General features: G+C 37.1%; 1 protein-coding gene across 1 annotated transcript; it reads left to right on the top strand.

Moving 5' to 3' along the window:
* The first annotated feature begins 10,340 nt into the window (after positions 1 to 10,340).
* On the top strand, positions 10,341 to 13,805 carry LOC141586858 (iron-sulfur assembly protein IscA, chloroplastic-like). The gene is made up of 3 exons (XM_074408254.1): positions 10,341 to 10,755; positions 12,299 to 12,520; positions 13,467 to 13,805. The coding sequence occupies exons 1-3, from the start codon at positions 10,590 to 10,592 to the stop codon at positions 13,601 to 13,603; spliced, it is 525 nt and encodes a 174-aa protein (XP_074264355.1). The 5' UTR covers positions 10,341 to 10,589; the 3' UTR covers positions 13,604 to 13,805.
* Positions 13,806 to 20,580: the final 6,775 nt, after the last annotated feature.

The raw sequence follows: 20,580 nt of genomic DNA, 5'->3' as shown, positions 1-20,580 counted from the left end.
TTCAAAAAGAAATGCAAAAAAATTGTCAAGTATTGAAATGCCAAAAATAAAAAAGAAATGGCAAGAAAGTGTTCTCAAATGTCAAATGCCAAAGAAATTGGGGGGAAAACAAAAATAAAAGCAAACTCCCAAAGTGAAACTCAAATATCTATTGATCCCTTTTATCCATCATATCCATTTTTGTGCATGGTAGAGAGGGGACGACCCTTCTTCTTGTCTAGGCAAGAGGGGGAATTCCGCGATCCTCCAGTGTTTCTAATACCATAGGGAGTCTACTCTTGACAAAAGCATTTAACGATTGAGGACAAAGGTACCCTAGCTTGACACATTTTGGAGGTGATTTATTGGTATCCTTCTAGGCTTAGTAGTTTGAACAAATTGCATCTATGAAGGATTGTGTACCCTTGAATTGCTTCCCTTGTAGATAATTTCCGCCACTTAGATGAGGAAAGTGGCTATTATTTTTGTAGATGCATCCATTATGTGTTTTTGTGTGCTTAATGTTTGGATGTGTCGCCATTTTGGCAAGACCCACCTTGCCTTGCAAGAAGGCATCCTACCTCATGGTTGTCTTGTTGTGAGTTGAAGGGGCGGAGTGAGACCCGCTAATTGTCTCATATCGGCTATTATTATTAGGTTAGGTTAGTATTGGTCCTAGTCTTTGTCACCTCTTTACTCGGGACGAGCAAAGGTTCGGTTTGGGGATATTTGATGTGACCATAATTGGCGCATATTTAGCCCCCGAATTACCATTGTTTCCATGCTTTTTAGTGCCTATTTGGGTCATTTCTTATCTTTAGTTCTTTGTTTTGCATATTCTTTGAGATTTTGATCCCTTGGTAGGAAAGGAGTAAGAATCTTGCATTTTCATGGCAAAACGAGGCTAAATTGATCATATTCAATGACCAAGCATCAAGGAGAGACAAGACTAGAAGGCCTTTGTACATAGCATAGTAGAAGAGCATTGTTGAGAAAGGATCCTTGAGTCCCCAAGGAAATCCCCAAGGAATTCATGAAGAAAAGGGAAGAAAAGAAGAAGAAAAGATGCTGCCAGACAATCCGAACGGATTGTACACAATCCGTCCGTCCGCCCAAGCCCAATCCGAGCGTCCCTCAAAGGAATCCGCTCGGATTACCCCTCGCCAATCCGAGCGTCTTGCCCAAGGATCCGCTCGGATTCTCCAGGCCAGATCCGGCCGTCCCGACTCCCATCCGCACGGATTTCAAGATGCAAGACGTTTTCATTCTTCAAGCCACGATAAGAGAAGCCCTTCTCTCGGAGAATACCGAGTCTCCTTGCTCAACTTAAAAAGTGTAATTACTAGTTTAGCCCTTAGTTAACCCTAATGCATCCTCCCTAATTTTCACTATAAATACCCCATTAGTCTAATTAGAGGAGCATGTTCTTCTTATCAATAATTAGTGTAGTTAATATTAATCAAATCTCTCTTCAATATTGTAATCAAATATTAATCAAGTTTTAATCCAAGTTTTAGTTCTTTAATCTCTCTCTTGTTCTTACTTTATTTTGGGTAATTGAAGATTATTTGGGTTATTATTGGGAGATTGACAACCTCTCAATCTAGGATTCAAGTACTTCTATTATTCTTGCTTTATTATTGGAATCATTAGTAGGTATAATCTCTTAATCCCTTTTTAATTATTGCTAATTACTTTCATTTATTCATCATGTTTCATTATGTTAGTATGATTGACAACCTTTCTAGCATGATCAATATGATAATGAGTGAGTAGTCTCTTAGCTAGGGTTTAATGGGTGATTAGGGGAAACCAACATGGGAATGATTCATGCTTAAATTAATATGCTTTCATATCTTATTTGCTTGCTTGTTTTGATCTTAATACATGCACATGTTATATTTGATGAAATGCTAAGCCTATGAATCCTTGCATTTACTATCATCTTCTATCCTTTCAACTTGACTTGTAAGACATAACCCAACTCGAGTCTTGTTAGACCATGCATGTGTTGAGTAGGAAAGATTAAGTCGACTTGTAGGTGTTGTACAATCTAATCGATTCGGCTCCGGGACCCAAACTTTCCTAGGATTGTAAGATATAACCCAACTCAATCCATCACAACAATAATTGCTTGCTTATAATTTGAGAACATGTTTGTATGATCATATCCCATGATTCCCCTATGAACCCATGACACCCTAGTGCTTTTAATCAATTGTTTACACCCCTTATTTTATTTACCTTGTTAGTTTATTTTCATTGCTACCTTAGTTTAGTAACCTTCTACATCAACCCAATTTGTGACACCCCCTAGACACCACTAGTTACAATAGAATCCTCATTTCAATACCCGTCCCTTGGGATCCGACCTTTACTTGCCTCTTTACTAATTGTAGAGTTGTTTGTGAAGTATAAATTGTGTTTTGTATCGACCATTGACCAACGACCACATATGTTTAATTGTGAACACCAAATGGCCTCGATCAAGAGTCAACCTTCCCTCTACATCAAAGATACGGCCTTCGATAAGTTCAAGGCGGTCATAGGTTTGTTCTTGAGTGACTTGCATTTGGGCTAGCGCGGCTAGGATTCGATCATTACTCTCTTGAATTTGCTGGAGGTTTGTTTCATCACTTGATCCGGGCATCTTGGAAACTGGATAAGAGATCGGCGACGAATCAAAACACGATCGACCATTCTATCACACTTGCTAAGATAGGAAAAGTTTTGACTCGTGAAGTGGGTGTGTGCCACTTGTGTTGAGTGAGCTTTGAAGAAAGACAAGGTCTTTGAAAATGTGTGTCCTAGCCAACTGTAGTGTAGTTGTAGGAGTGGACTCGAAGTGAGGTTTTGAAATGGGCTTGTGGCCCGAATTTTGCGCGACAAACGGACAGAGTTTTGACCGGATTTTGCGCTAATTAAAGGCCTATTTCGAAATTCGTCATGGTTTTGTTTAGAAGTGGTGATCACGTAAGGTTTACACATTTATACAAGCATTATAACTGGATGCTGAGTGCATTTAAAAGGGTTTTGGTTTAAAGGGTGGGTTGCCATACCGAACCATCAAACCCGAAGTCTGTGGAGAGGCTCGTGCCAAACAAGAGTAAGGCCGATTCCTAGTCCATTTCCTCAAGTAGTGAAGGCCCTTGATACAAACAAGAGTAAGCATCATGGTATGGATGACGTCAATCGCTATCCATCCTTAGGCCCAAATAAGAATTAGGACCGTTTCGACGGGACGATTGGTCGAATGGGTTGGGTTGGGCCTAGGAAGGCCGAATTAAACGGTCTAGGAAGACCGAGTTATGAAAACCGACAATTGTCTTGTACAAACTATTCCCTAACCTTGTTCAAGTTTCACCCTTGGCTACACGTAAGTGTATTATTCCCAAATGAGTCGCCAAACTCGTGACGACGGGCCGCCCACGGGGGCGCTTGGTGAGAAACGGGACAAGCGTTTGCATTTTGTATGGAGTCGCCACCAATTTTTATGGGAAATTGGAACCGTTCGAATACCTCGTGTCATGTCAAGACACAAAGTAGTGACATGAACACTAAGCAATCGTTACCCTTAGCATTCTATGTCTAGAATGACTCTCGTGGATGCCAATGAACACGGGTGCTCACGGAGATCTGGAGTAAGGGGTGAGGGTACGTATTAGGAAGCTCTTTTGATCGAACACCTAATCCCGCCCGCCTCGATAGCGGCCTCTACTAATGATTAGGGAAGTTATTCGTACTTGATATATCGTCGGCTATATGCATGCAATGCAACATCCATAGATTAATCCTAGCATGTGAAGAATTTAACTAAGTCGGTTGACACGTAATTAGCATACAATTGGGTCGAAGTAGGATTTAATGCTCAATTACATGTGAAAGCATTCAAGCAATATGAAATACAATAAAAGAAATACAATAATGGAAATTACATTAATTACATTGGAATAGGCGATTTATGTCGAAAATACCTTTAAAACGGATAATTTGAGAAAAAAAGAATAAAAGAAAGAAGGAAAGAATTAAATAAACTAACGAACAGGAATTAGCGTGATATTACGAATAATAGTTAATTAATATGTAAACTAATTAAACTAGGTCAAGGCAACAACGGAGTTCAGGGACAGAACTCAGCCAGGAACAGGCGCAGCAGAACTGCGTCCCTTGGAAGAGGCGCAGCAGACGCTGCGTCTGTTCCCTGGCTCAGTTCTGGCTATGAAGCCGTATTTGCAAGCCGTTAATACAATTTGGTGATTTTAGGGATCGATTAAATTATGTACTCGGATGAAAGTGATTTAATAGATTATTTAACATATGAATAGGTCGTAAAAGCAGTAAAACATGAATGAGATGGATTTAAACGAATTAATTACAAGGTTGAATGATTAATTAGTGACATCGGTGAATGAAACAAATTAGACATGATGAATTAATGACAAATTAAAGACGAACATGTGAATGAACAGATGAAAACTATATCAATGACGAATTTCAGAAACTCAATATGAACAAATTGAACCTCTAAAACCCGGGTTTGAATTTAATGACTAAAACCCGCAAATATGAATTACTTGGGATTTAAGTCGGATTTATGACAATTAAAACATATTAGTGAATGATGAATTATATGATACAATATACATGTGAATTATCAGTGGCGATTATATCAAAGAATTAACGGACGAACAAAAAACAAATAAAAAGAAAGCGAATTACAGAGGACGAGGAAGAAGAAAAGAAGCGAGAATCTGCGCAGCCTCACGAAGAGGCGCAGCAGAATCGCGCTCCTTCGAAGAGGCGCAGCGATTCTTGCGTCTTTTCTCGACGCCGCCCTTCTCTGGAAATCCGCAAAAACAGGGTTTAACAAAGGGTTTTAGAAATCGATTTTAACGGTGTTTTCAACATAAACCTTACAATGGTGATACGATAAAGTAAAATACAATAAATAAAGAGAATTATACACCCTCAGACTTACATGTTGACGGAACGAGATGAACTAAGATATCGACTAGTGAATGCTCGACGCGAATGCAAGGAAAGTGCCCTCGTAAGAGGAAAACGATTGATTAATTAAAGTTGATTGAGTGTAGTTGGTCAAATTGGTCGGTCATGCAACGGAGAGGTCAAACCGGAAAGATCCGAGCTTACGTGGTCGGAAGTCCAAGCACGTAGGCGCCAATTAGTAAGAACGAAGTCTAGAATGCAAAGGGAGAAGAGAAGGGCGGACACTCGCGTGAGAAATATGAGGAACGAAAGCTCCTATTTATACTAATCACACGACGGAAATAGGGTTTCATAGACTCTTTGGAAGTGAATCTCGGAAAGATATGAAAAAAATACGTAAATCATGCAAAGAAGGGCCTGGGAAAAGGCGCAGCAGCCACTGCGTCTCTTGGAAGAGGCGCAAAGACTGGCCGTTGCGTCTATTCCCGTGAGGTTTCCTCCTCAAAGAAAGATTTCCGCGTTTGAGTTATGGTAGGACGGAAATAATTCGATTATCTTATGAATATTACGGGATATTATTTGCCAAAAGATAAAATTTATGAAATATGGAATAGAAATATCCGGAACATTCCGAACATTCCGACTCGGATTTAACATTATCGAAAAATGGAGACGGTTTTTGACCCGGACTCCGAATGTACTCTAATTACTGCCAAAACGACCGTATCAGGACGTAGATGACAACTAAGAGGTTGACATTAATATTTGAGCAAACACTTGACGATAATCTTACGAACTGTCACAAATCGTTCCGCGAATCAAACATGCGGCCCAATCATCACCAGGTGGTTTGCGGGAGGTGCAGAAATGAGGTGTCTACAGGATTGGAGATTGAGTGGGAGTTGGCGTCGTAGCCGCCGCAGACGTTGTTTTTGGTCTCCGGCGCGGCACGTTACCGCCAATCTCCGCTTGACTCGCCGCCACATCCATTGCCTTCATCGCCTGCTCCATAAGCTCGTGCGAGGCCGGTCTGCGATCACGTGGCACGGCCTTAGGGTGCAGCTCAACAACTCTCCCGTCCTGGTCGAGTCCCAACTTGCTTAAAATAGAGACGGAGAGATCCCGGCCAAATCGATCTGCAAGAAACAAAATCAACAGTTAAGCAAAAGAAATAAACCAAGGCTCAAATACAGAAGCATAAAAAGCAAGGGTGGGCCTCACACCGACCCCACTCACCCTGGCCGAGGGCCGGTATGAGGCCGACGTGGCAAAGCGGCTCGTCTTGAAGGACGATCTGCGTCGGAGGCATCCATCCCTTCGGCGTGCCATCCTTCTCAGCCTCGAACAAGCTCATTGCCCGCTCTTCGTCCTACTTAAGATAGACCTTCTTGGCGTCCATCTTAAGCTTATTCCGGGAGACATATCTATCATGCTCCCCCTGACTCTCACACCGCAAATTGACGCGCGCGAAGGACCGGGCAAAGGATAGTCCTCCGGAACCTCAACATATACCCACCGCCCCTTCCAGTCCTTGCAAGATGTCAGCTTGGAAACGGTGACGTAACCCGGCTCGGTCTGTATGTTGTACCACCCCGAGCCGCCTAGGGTAGTCTGCCGAAGATGGTGGAGCCGGCGGAAGAGGTTCACTGTTGGGGCCTCCCCTTTGAAAAGACATAACCATACAAAGCCAATAATAGTCCTAATGGCCAACGGACGCAGTTGTGCCACGGCGACATTCATGGCTTTGATTATGGCCACGACGTGTTCATTAAGAGGAGATTGGAGCCCATACTCCAGATGTCTGATGTACACGCCGATACAGCCTTCGGAAGGGAAACAGACCACCTGATCACCCTCAGGGATAACAATTCTATACCCCCTGCCGAAGGAGTAATGATCTTCAAAAAGATCAGGCCCGGAACAACTAGCAAACTTGTTCGTCCAAACACGATCAGGATTGATCGAGCAGGCATCGCCGTGCCACAAGAAATGCGGCCTCTCTACGTCAGAATGGGTCCTTTCCTCATCATCATCATCAATACCCTCCAAAAATTTCTCATCAATTTCAGGAGAAGGCGACTTGCGGCCCCCGAACCCTATCGGGGTGACAACCAGTGGCTCCTGTTCATCAGGATGCGACGGTTCGCCCCCCGGAGTAGAGGTACTAGGAAGAGCATCAGCAGCAGACATGGTGACAACAATTAATCAACAAGTAAAAAGTTGGGGAAAAATTTGCTTGTTTACCTTGGAAGAAAGTGTTACGCCGAGTAACGCTTCGAAAACTAGAGAGAAGTTTCTTCGAAAAAGACTATAGAGAGGAAAGTTTTTGAGAAAATGAAGTTTGATGGTCAAAATGAGGGGCTAACTGCTCTATTTATAAGAGCAAAGCCCATTCAGTGGACCAATCAGAGCAAAGCCCATGAAGCGTCCACCAATCAGCACCGAGCCACGTGTCAAACATGCAGCCACGGAAGGTCAATCGACATACAGTGATGAATCTTCTTCGACACGCTCCTTGGTATCTACTTGCTAACGGCCAGCTGATCAACCAGGCTTGGCGGCACCGGCCGGGGGCAACCAAAAGCACACGGCACTCTCAACCTTGGTCTCGGCCAGCGCCATTTTCTTTTCCACATTGGATGTCCATTACACAACCATGTGGAGGGGGATATGGTACGGCCCGAATGTAACCAAGCCGAGGCGTAAGATCGGCATGCGCAGAATACGCTCAACACTCATCGAAGGTCCATACCACGGCATAGACTACGCTGGGGCAAATTGATGGGGCATATTCTCGCACCCGACCGAGTCAACATATTGAGCAAGGTCAAAGCTAAAAGACAAAAAGTCAACGTATTGATGACCCTAACCGACACGGGATGTCGGCTGTCACTGGGTCTCGGTCTCGGCAACTAGTCGGCCGAGAGGCATATCCGCGTACTCACATCCGGTCCCCTCGGCATGGAGTCAACCGGGCTGCGCCGTCCCGGCATGGGTCCCTCGGCCGAGGGTAAGATAGTCTTTCCACCTGCTAGCCACTTGGCCACTACGTGACAAAAGGTGAAAGTCTATAAATACTCCACTTCTCTCATTGAGAAAAGGATCCAAAAACTATCTGAATATCATCTTAATCTGGTATAAAACTCCCTTATCTCTCTACAATATACTTTGCCAAGTTAACACACAACTTATCTCTTTAAGTTTACTGACTTGAGCGTCGGAGTGAGTACGCTCGGTACCAAGCCGAGCCCTCAGTTTGTTCATCTTTACAGGAGAGAGCGAAAGGAAGAGACAAGCAAAACGACGTCATTCTACAAGCTTAAGTGGTCATAATCCTGCTCCGGAATTACACCCGGAACAAAAATAATAAATAATAAATAATAATAAAATAATAAAATAATAAAATATTAATATTAATATTAATATTAATAAAAACTATTAAGTATAAGATTCGCAAAATTGAAATTGGTTGAATTTAGTGGAGCTGAACTGAAGTGAGCTGAACTGAACTGAATGGAGCTGAGCTGAGCTAGACTGAACTGAATAGAGCTGAACTGAACTGAACTGAGCTGAACTGAACTGAATAGAGTTGAGCTGAACTAAAGTAAGCTGAAAATAAGTCAGAAAGAACAGGGTTGCGAGGAATGGAAAAAGATCACCAATGCTTCATCCTCAGTCTCAATAAATTCTGAATATCTTTTACCACTACATCCGGTTGAAGAATGCAACCATCCAACTAAGCTTGGTTTCTCTGATTCCAAATACTATAGAACGCAACCTGTATACATGCAGTCACCGCCATTTTCTTCACTTTAGCCCATGGCTTATGAGCCACCTAGGCCAGCACATTTTGACAGGGCAGCCTAATATTCAATGCAATGGAAATCTTGTTCAGGATTGCCCTACTATAGACACACTGCTGAAACAGGTGTATGTGAGTTTCAGGAGCACCTGACATAAACAACATATGTCATCCATACTAATACACAAAAGAAATAACTTATCTTTCAACTGGAGTGCATCCCTGGCTATAAGACAATTATGCTCTAATCCAGTCATAACCACTAGCCATAGGGTTCACAGTCCAAGAACCTGCATTATACGCCGGATTGAATTTCTTCTTCACCTTGCATATTGCCTTCCAACTCTAACTGGTGTCAACTTTTGGATGTTAATTGACCCAGGATTCACCTTTTAAGTAGATAGCAGCAACCCATCTTACCTAAAGGCTATCTAGTTTACAATAAACCCACCATACAAGTTTGTAATAGTTGCCATATTCCATGCATCACTATTCCTCATTCCTATCCTAGACCTCCTTCAGCCTTTGGTGTACATGTTTTACCACAGCTGACTGAAAGTGCCTTAACAAATTTAGAATTACCTTCCTAAATGTAGTTTCTACATATTGAATCAATTCTCCTCAAAACTCCTTTAGGGAGCAAGAAAATGGTGATCCAGTAAGTATAAAGGGTTGTCAGAACTGAATTAACAAGAGTCAGTCTCCCAGTATAAGACGGTTTCCTTGCACCAAACCCTCTTATTCTTTCCAAGACCTTATCAATTAAAACTTTACACAAAGATTTCCATCTTATCCTTGTTCGTATCTCTTTCTTCTTCATCTCCATCAACCTCACCAAATATTTCTCCTAATAAATGTAATTGTACATCTAATCTAATTAAAGATTACCGTAAGTTACAAAATTTTAGGATGTTTAATATGAGTCTTCATTTTTATAAAATGATTATCTATTTAGCTTGAAGGCATAATTAGTGTATGGTATTTAACTTAATTATATATGCATGATATGTAACTAATTAATTTAACAATAAAAATCGTGAGACGGTATTATGTAAAAGGCAACTCATATATTAGCCTTAAATGAGTAATTTATTTTATATATAAATGTGGATCGTCTCAGGGTGTAAGAATGTCTTCTTTTATAAATTAAGTTAATTTTAATTAATTAGTTGTTAACGAGTCTAGCATAAATGATTTAATACTCCGTATAATTTAATTTAAAGTCTCTGAACTGAATTTACAGGATCTGAACTTTTCTGATCTGGACTTAATTTGCTGACTTTTCTGAACTGCATTTATAGGACCTAAACTTCTGTGAACATATAGGATCTGAACTTTTGCATAATTTTTCTGAACTGAAGTTAGAGGAGGTGACTTTAAGTCCAAAGAACAATGCCTTAATTTTAGAAAAGTTCAGCTCTTATAAATTTAGTTCAGATCCTAACAGTTCAATTCAGAAAAATTTAGATTCTATAAGTTCAATTCGGAAAAATTTAGATCTTAAAGTTTAGTTGAGTTCAATTCAGTCTAGATCTTATAAGTTCAAATTCTATAAATACAATTCAAAAAAGTTCAAATCCTATAAATTCAGTTAAAAAAAATTAACAAAATTAAGCCAAAATAACATGACGTAATTCTACAATAGAACAATTTATGATAAAATTTGTCCCCGACCCTAAACAGCACTTAATCCTCGTAGTTTCCTACCAGAAATCTAACGGACTTGGATTTTCCCTCCACTTTCTTCCTACTTCACAAAAAAAGTACTCCTAATAAAAAATCTCTCTAAAAAACTAGTGTTTTGTCTTTAAGCATTTACATTCCACAAAGATACAATACCCAGAATTGTATTGAACGAAAAATGGCATTTTGTGCTACATTGCGATGTTCTTCCCCAATTTCCAATTTACCCGTAAAAAGTTCATCGATTTCATTGCCCTTTAATTGCAAACCCTTTTCTATTTCGTTTAACTCCAATTATAATCGCTTCAATCGTCTCTCTATTCGATCATCAGCTTCTCCTTCTGGTACTTTTTCTACGCCTCTTTTTTGCTATACTCAATTTCAATTTCAATTTCGATTGTTTGACTTTCTATTTATTTGATTGTTCTTAGTTCTTACTGGGTTTGTCTTTGAAATTCGGGGTGTTCTGGAGATGGGGTTTTGGTTAATTGGGTTTTTCAGCTTAGTTGTATGATTAAGCCCGAGATTGTATGATATTTTATTCAAGTTCTTAAATTTTAGGGTTTTGGAAAAAAAAAAAAAAAAATTACCCTAGTAGCTCGGAGGTTTCCTTTGCCCCACAATGACATGAGCAGGGTTTGGCGATACGCGGTCGGGTATACGCAGCCTTTCTCAGTTTCTCCTGTGTAAGTTAACACGAGAGATCGTCTCCAAATAACGCATAATGAAAACTGCGTCGAGAATTGTCGTCTAGTGTAGGGAGTACTTCACAATAGAAAGGCTTTTAGAAACACCAGACTGTAAATGAAAAACATCACCCTACTGCCTCAAAGACTTCCACAAAGAAAAGGGTGTTTGTACACAGCCTTGCCCCTCTGTTAACTTAATGCAGAGAGGCTGTCTAACAATGACCCACAATGAACATTATGTCGAGAAATGTATTCGATAATGGAAGCTAAACTTGTTGCTGGACGCCTGGACCGTCATGTTGCATAATAGGATTCTAGCTTTAACAGCAGTTTTAGTTTTAGTTTTAGTTTTAGTTTTAGTTTTAGTGCTTGGACACTATCCTTGATTCTTGAAGAGAAGGAAAATGGTTGTTTTTATTGCATGTGTTTGCACGAATATATGGACATATTAGAAAGGGAGTGGATTGTTTGAGGAAGGTGTCATCTTTGAGTTTTGATGGTAGATTTACTTGAATGATTGTTTCACTAGTTAGATCTCAGTGATTATTCACACTCTGGCTTCGGTCGACAACATGCCATGGAGTTCATTTGCCTTAATAGCTAAACTTTTTGTAGCCAATTGAAGTTTGTCTTGATGTTCAAAATTTCTAGCTGCTTTGGACGTGCAGACCGAAAGAGCAGCACTTGATCAATTTCATTGAGCTCTCTACATTTGTTTATTAAGGCTACACTTCATGTATTCTGCTCACATATACATCTTATTTCTCCGTTTGTTCTTCTGAGTTCTCCCCTTCCCTGCTTGCTTAGTAAAATTAATAAGTGGGACCAGTCGCTTCATATTATCATATATCGTCATTTCTGAATTATTTGTGTATGTTGGGGGGATACTTGCCTCCTTTAGTTCCTAAGCTTTAAATAGGAAAGATTTTCATCATTATCCCTACCAAATTTGAATTCCCGTAATTGTGTACATCATCTCTACCAAAAGTTTGGGACAAGGCTGCATAGTTCTTCCTCAAATTATGTCTAAAAGTTGAGGATTCAGTATATAGTATTATTTGTGTAAACTCACATAGTTTTTATTCTGGTGTGCCATTATTTATCATAGTATTCCAGACTGGCTGATTATCAGAAGTGATTCTGTGTGGTCGGTGTTTTTCACTAACTCGAGTTATTATTGTTTATTTGTTGTGTTAAGTTTCAGCAGTACCTGCTGGGAGCTTGGCACCAGCAATATCTCTCACTGACAATGCTTTGAAACACTTAAGAAGGATCAGGTCTGATCGGGGTGAGGATGTGTGCTTACGAGTCGGGGTGAAACAAGGTGGATGTTCTGGCATGTCCTACATTATGGATTTTGAGAGTAGAGATAATACAAAACCAGATGACGCTGTGATCGAGCTCAACGGATTTACCATTGGTGAGTGATGGCTAGTCTCATCATATTCCCATTGACCTATCTTAAGATATTATTCTAAGAGTAATTTGAGGACTTAGAAAACGGATAAAGTTTTGACGGACTAAAGTAATTCTTTTTTGTTTATTTGAACACAATCATGCACCATGCACATTTGGAAGTAAGAGGGCTTCAAGTTCCCGTTGTTTAATATAGAACGCGCTAAGTTTCTTAAGGGCTTGTTGTTGGATTGGGGGATTTCAAGGGAAAGGAAGAGATGGGGAGCAAGGGAAATAAAATTGCTAGTTTAGTTACAAAATAAGGAGGGGGGGGGGAGATGGTAGAGGGATTTTGATTTGCCTTGGAGGGAAATGGATCTCTCTAAGTCCCTTCCCTCCATTTCTCCACCCTCATTTGCCAACCAAACAAGGGATTTTATATCCCTCTGCTGCCCTCCCTTTCCATTTCCCTCCAAATCTCTCAATCCAAAGAAGAAGCCCTGAGTATCTAAAGTTAAGCATTTGAGCTACTCACACTTTTTCCATGTGTCCTAAACTCCTAATCAAGGTTTTGGTGTATAAGGAGGTACATTGTGAGAATGATGTATATAGGATGTGTTTTGGAGCCTTTTGATTGGTTGTACTCTTTAACAAATGTGCCACATACGCATTTGTAACCTAAGTTTTACCATAAACTCAAAAAATTATTTGAAGTTCTTTGCTCATTTTAACGACATCAAACTCTTAAATTATATCATAAACTCTATCAGTATCATGAAAGTTTTGCGTCCCTTGTCCTACAGATAAGTGATCAATGATCATCGTATCTGGTGTAAGATATACCGGATTTCCACTATGATTAATTCATAATTTTTGGATGTCAATCTGCTTAAAGTCTCATCTATAGTCATTTGAGAGGAACTACCCTTGTTATCTTGACAATTTGTTTTCTTTTTTGGTTTGAATTGCAGTATGTGATCCAAAGAGCCTCCTATTCCTCTACGGAATGGAGCTAGATTACAGTGACGCGCTTATTGGTGGAGGCTTCTCATTTCAAAACCCTAACGCCTCGAAAACTTGTAGCTGTGGAAAATCTTTCGCTGCTTAGCTTGAACTTATACTTGTGTATTTAAAACTAAATTCTAGAAGTCTACGATGGTGCTTTTTTCCCTTTAGTATTGTGAATTTGTGGATTGTGATACATACAAGAAGTGTTGCTCTGTTGGGTTTGCCATTGTAGAAATGGATGAACATCCAATGCCATGTATTCATAATATAGTAATATGAACTTCTCCGTATTAATTTTCTTACTGTTATGTTATTCTTATTTTTTATAATCAATTTCACTATCAATGTCTTGCTCCTTCCATCCCTTTTGATTCTATATTTCTATGTTCTAGTGTTCAAGCCCGGGCGTTGCCCGGGTAATATCGTAATAGTGGCTTTCGAAATTCTATCTTGAGTTTGTTTAAAAGGGCTTTTTTTGTAACTATTATTAACTCATGCTATGGTTGCTTTCTTGTGATTACCACTATATATAAAAGAACAGTTAAAAAATGCGATTATAATGTACCGTTTAGGATTAATGCTTGTGCGATGCATATTCCCGATAATAGGGTCTTATTTTTTTTCTTTTAATAACTAACCACAACTTACTTGGGCTAATTATGTGTGAGGTATACGTCATAGTGAGTTTTTCCATTATATATTTATTATACAAAGAATTAGAGGATTGACACGTGCTTAATATAATACAATATTCTTTTGGTAATGATCGACATATGTGACAAAGTTCACCCGTAAATGGGTTTAGCGATGCACAAGTGTATTTTAGCAATTTGCAACAAATTTATATTTTAACACATGATGATCGCGTTTTAATTTATATTTTTTGAACCTTTTGTATTGTTTTTTAACCTATATTAAATATATTTCCGAGAAGGATCGATACTATATACAAAAGTTTTAATTTACTTTATGTTTTTTCAAATATGGTAACTTCATTATTTGAAATTTTTACTCAAAATCAACCAAATGTTGGTACTTGTTAGGTTGGATTTTTCAGCTCTTGTTAAAAGGGGCATGTTCAGTTTTTAACACAATGGTCCTTAAAAATCAACAAAGCATGATCTTTAGTAATCTTCATAGAAACGCTTATATATTTCGTTATCTTAATTACTAACACAAAGAAGTGTATAAGTAGCTCTATAATTGTGGTGTTTGGTATTTTAGCATCTTGTTCTTCATATATTATGGAACACTTTTTGTCACCCTATAGTTCAAGTTGTATATCTCTGTAGGTAGAAGCATGTACTTAGTAAGTTGTGTTTTTATTTATTTTAATTCTAATTTGGGCTATAAAATAGAAGTTTAATGGAGTGTTTTTATTTTCGAGTGTAATTTCTCTCTCACAATAAGGCAAGTGGGGTGGGGGGTGGGGATGGAGCATCTCATGGATAGTTTCACTTGTATACGAGCACTATCCGTCTTTAGCTCATGACGGATAGTACCCATCTAAAATGGGAATTTGTGTTCTTGCAATTTTCGTTTCCTAATGTTGACCTTCATTGAGGAAGCATCATTGGACTACATCTATTGCCTCATGTACACCTGCAGCGAGGGACTTTAGGTATGGTGGGAGGGAGCCCTAACACTGCTATTTGTTTATATAACAGTGTGAAATTATTGTTCGCCCCTTCTTAACGCAACCATTGAGTCTTAAATTTACATATCAAGTCAATAATTTAAGCTCCCTTATCATCACCTCAAAGATCGGTCGCCCCTGCATAATTAGTGAAGATCAGAAATTCATCAAACAAAACGTTCCTAAGAAGTGGTACGTGTATAAAGCAAAGAGTATGTTAAACTAACATATTGTAATTAAAATAATGATGAATCTATTGTTGACCTATATTATAAAGACGAATAACTAAAAGATAGGTTACAAATATGATGGATCCATAAATATTATATAACGTTGTATTGCAGGATTGGTAGAAGTATTAATAAAAGTTAAATGGTATGTCTCTTAGATTAAGGGGAGTGAAAGAGCTATCATATTTACACATTAGTCACGTTTATTATGTGAAGGAAAAGAAGACCGCTAGTGGGGTTTGTTTCAGAGATTATGTTTCAAAAAAAATTGTTTGCTAATTAATTTATCTTGTACAGTTGTACGGATTATATTTTAATGTTCCGAGGGTCTTTTACTTCACCGTGGGTTCCTTTATGAATGTGAGAATTGTTAATTTGTTATGCGCCCCAAGAACAACAATAATAGAAACTTTAAAATTATGATAAAATACTCCATATTTCTCATTTATTTTACATATTTCTCATTTATTTTTGTTATAATACGTTTGAAAGTGTAAAATTACCTCAAAAAGATAAAGACGCTTATAACAATTCAATGAACTATAAGATTAATACAAAATATAATAAACACGTGCTTTAAATGTTAGTCTTTATATAACTTACCTGTATTCGACTTATGATAATGATGTATCTAAATTCAATGAATTATCCCTCAATAACTTGAAATTTGTACATGGTCCTGGATATTATTCGTCATCGCACAATTTAAAATCATTAGCCTGCAATTATAGGAATACCGCAAGTTAGTAAAAATAACTACTCCCTCCCATCCAAACCTAAGGTAACACTTACCTTATTCGGACCATCCAAACCAAACTACCCATTCCTTATTTGGTAAAAAAACATGACTAAAGACCCCTCATACACCCTTATTATTTACAGAAAATGTCATTATATTTGTGGCCCTTCTTTAATTAAGCTACAAGTGGTCCTATTTTAATTCCAATATTACCCTTACTTTTTCTCTATTTTCTTAAAACTTGTGCTCCCTCCCATGTTACCTTTGGTTTGGATGGGAGGGAGTATAAAACTGATCATCATTCATTGAATAAATAAAGCTAATTGCACAATGGAATTGGTCTATTTGTGATATAATAATATTATCCTTAGAGGTAGTTAGGAGAGTTGGAGTGCTAAAAAAACACCCTTGAATTAGTGTGCATTTTAATATTTAATGTTAATGTTAATAGTATATCTTTTATATTTCTCAAAATTACAATCACAATAACAATATAACGACTAAGGAGTATTTATCATACAACATCAAGTATAGGATAAGTACAACTCTTAGTTTATAATTAGTTAATTAATTAGCTATTTAATTTCATATTTATTTATTAAACAAATTATCTTTTACACATAATTTATTCAACAAAAACAATAACCAATGAAATCTCATAAAAAACAATAGCCAATGAAATCGCTTCAAAAGTTCCTCTTTTAAGTATATATATACTAGATTTAATGCCCGTGTGATGCACGGCCCTAGGTGTAATATGGTGAGTTACACACTTATGTTAAAGAGTTTTTTTTGTGTTGATAAAGATGACAAATAGACTAAGGCTATGCTTGTTTGGACTTAATTTTAGCTCATTCTTAAGTTCAGTTTAGCTCTTTTTAGTTCAGTTTCATCCAGTCCAATTCAGTTCAGTTAAGCTCAAAAATTAACTCTTACTTCAGTTCAGCTCCATAAATTCAGTTCAATTTAGGATTTTTCGGCCGAAAAGAACATGCATAATTCAATAAAAAGTATTTTTTCGATATCATATGATAACCATCCACTATTTTATGTAATGTATAGTTGCTCTATGTAGCCAATGTTCTACGTTGAAAAATCATTTTGGTGGTAATAGATGTCTAAACAAAACACACGATAATCTTACAACTAAGTTTCATCAATTAGGATAAGTCAATCATGAAAGTTAAAAATTGGAAATGGAGTTTATGCACTTTTTTTTTAAATGAGCGTCCCATGTTGTGGGTAATAATCGAACCTCAAATTTCATGGTTAAAGAAAATTATTAACATTTAAACTAATTCTTATTCTTAATGGGGTATTTACACTTGGGAGGGAGGCAGGGAGTACATAACTAAAAATCGGAAAAGTTAACACTTCTACAACTAAAAGTAGAAAATCCAATCTAAAAAACAATATATAAGTAGACAAAAAGTGGAATTATCTTCAACATGAAAATTATAGGCATCTTTTATCTCATGTCCAATGGCGATCTGCATGAAATATGTAAATAGTGCTTTAGAGATCGAAACTTAAACTTCAAATTAAGCATCATACGGAGTAACAATTAGAGGGGAAGGAGGGTGAACCGTATTAAGCACAACAATGTAGTTATGACTTTTATAATCTAGAGTAATACGGAAAAGGATGTATAATAAACTTCTAGTGAAAACAGACCTTGAGAAGTAACATTCTTTTATAGTGTGGATCATATTTAATTTTTTATATCTATATGTTCTTAACAATTCATCACACTCTTATTTATTTATCACTTTTAATTATAGATTATATAATCATAAAAATAAGGTATTAAGAGGTTTGATTATTGAGAACACATAAATATGTACATGAGTAATTTGTGTCCAATTGACATTAAAATTGATCATTGATTCATCATGAGTATTTGATATGTAGTAGTAGTAATAGTAAAATTCTTATACCTATAAAGCGTAGGATATGCTATCTTTATCATTTTGACTTGAAAGTTCTGCTTCATCAAAACTCAAAATTGTAGTGAGTAACGATTGTATCTATCTAATATAATTGTTTATTACTCCGTTAAACACTCATCCAAATGAAAAGAATTCAAACCTACAAACTTAATACTAATGATAATGCAATTATGTTATCTAACCAAACCGAAGCCCAAAATAAGTCTCTTAGGCTTGTGAGAACAACGGTATAATTAAATATGTTTGTGGTTTATCACGACAAAACTTAGCACCATAGCATACCTTGATATATATAATTCCTACGCAAGATGAGTACTTTTTTATTTTATATTCGGTACACAACTAACCAACAAACTCGAGAATGAAAGCGAAATTATATTAGGAAACTCGGTCTCAACAACATATATATGCAGAGTATTATACAAAGGTCTAATGCTTAATAGTCGATATACTCATACCTTTAAGATGACATATGTATTACGGAGTATTTCTAATTTGTCGAGATGATAAATTGATAACAACTCTACAACCACCTGCACAAAACCCCCCAAAAAAAAATCAGCATTTAGTGCACGAATCACCATAGATATATGCATGTATGTGTCTACAAAGTCACCCAACAAAAATTAAACAAAACACCTAATTATCCCGTAAGAATATAGAAGAACAAAACTAATGCGGTAAATGCACTATTATGGAAGTAATAAAAAAAAAAGATCTTATTATTAAACACCAATCACAAAATGACGATTCTGCATGGGGCCCTAACCTTTATATATGGTGTTAGATTGAGGTCTTTGTTAGTCTTCAAAACTCAATCACCTTATAAGAATCCTGTTCTAGTTCCAATTTGGAGGAAATTTGGAGGAAACGTGACGGTGTTTTTATCATAGAATATTTTATATTTATATTTATATTCATAACTGGACTCTTATTGGTTGGAAGTATTTCGTAAAACTTGGATTCTCTATAATCGCTTGAAAAAAGCTTCCTTTAATAATATAGATATATATATATATATATATATATATATATATATATATATATATATATATAGAGTTAGGATCACTAGAGTCTAAACCTTAGGGTGAAATTGTCCTACCAATCTAAGCCATCCGATCATACTTCATCAATGGCTCAGATTTGATGCGCCTAAAGTAAGGGTAGATTTGTAATTTGCTTATGCCATATAAAATCCCTTTTGTTCTTCCACATCGTCATTTTTCATCCCTATTTCATATTCTCTTATTTTTCTCTGTCTACTTTTTCTCTCTCATATCAAAACAAAGTTGTGAAGGGAAACTTCGAACGACGATTTCTATGGCTATGCAAATTTCGGAAATTATTTGATGCTCACAAGTCACAACAGATCAAGTTGTTGTTGCTCTTGGATAAGGTTTGTCACTATCATTTATGAACAAATCCGTAACCCTAAATTACGATTTACTCTTGATTTGTTATTCATCAAGATTAAATTGCTGATTTCTTAAAAAAAAAATAAAAATTCGAATGCATCTATGGTTAATTGTCGTTTCAATTGCAGATTTTTGATTCTTCTCTTCGTTTTCTTCATTCAAGCATGCTCAAATTTTCAATCGACTTCTTTCCGTTCATTGTTATGGTAAGTTTTCTCATAATTTTCTTCAGAATTTTGTTATTTGCAATTCGAATATTCTTTTCAACTACTGTAAATTTTCATTTCAATTCAGGTATTTTCTACACGTTTTTTACAATCTTTATTCATCTTTAAATTTCGTTTTATCGAATCAAGCTTTTAATTGTACTTTTTAAATCGTTGGAATATTAATTGTTTTTTCATCGATTCAAGCTTTTAATCACTACGTTTTTGTTTTTCAGGTCTCTGTTTTTGATGTCCACAGTTACTTCTACTCTATCGCACCAGGTTTCGATTGAAGATGACATTTATCCAGGTTTTTATATCATTTCGATTGAAGATGAACTATAGGTTTGTTATTCTAATGCTATAGATGTGTTACTTTAATGCTAAAGATGTGTTACTCTAATGCCATAGGCGTGTTACTATAACTGTATAGTATAGTTATGTTTGTTGTACGTGTGTTACTATAATGCTATAGGTGTGTTACTCTAATGTTATAGGTGTGTTACTATAATAGTATAGTTATGTTGTTGTAAGTGTGTTACTCTAATGTTATAGGTGTGTTACTATAACAGTATAATTATGTTGTTGTAATTGTATAAGTGTGTTATTACAATAATGGTGGAAATGTGTCTTTCTTTTGTTGGGTAGAGGTGAAGCTCTTGATATTAAAAAAGACTGTAGGAAACTTGTTGGTGACATTTCTGTCATGGGGTGCGAAATGAAAGACTGCCATGGATGGTGGATTTTGAAGTTTCCTTTGGAACTAAGTTAGGGGTTAGGAATAGAGAGGCTGGCATATATGAGTTCTTTGTTTGTACTGCAGCCATGGTGCAACTCGTGGTACATTATTGTTGTTTGTTAGGGCGTGCGAAATGAGATGTCATAATGGTATAGTTGTGCTA

The sequence above is a fragment of the Silene latifolia genome, chromosome 6, assembly GCF_048544455.1.
Source record: "Silene latifolia isolate original U9 population chromosome 6, ASM4854445v1, whole genome shotgun sequence".
In the NCBI taxonomy this organism is placed as follows: domain Eukaryota; kingdom Viridiplantae; phylum Streptophyta; class Magnoliopsida; order Caryophyllales; family Caryophyllaceae; genus Silene; species Silene latifolia.
This window is presented reverse-complemented; position numbering and strand designations above follow the sequence as displayed.

Excerpts from the sequence above, each read along its gene's own strand:
- LOC141586858 (XM_074408254.1), top strand. The coding sequence starts at position 10,590 with ATGGCATTTTGTGCTACATTGCGATGTTCTTCCCCAATTTCCAATTTA. Across the intron at positions 10,756-12,298 it reads ATCATCAGCTTCTCCTTCTG|TTTCAGCAGTACCTGCTGGG; the intron begins GTACTTTTTCTA and ends TGTTGTGTTAAG. Across the intron at positions 12,521-13,466 it reads GCTCAACGGATTTACCATTG|TATGTGATCCAAAGAGCCTC; the intron begins GTGAGTGATGGC and ends TTTGAATTGCAG.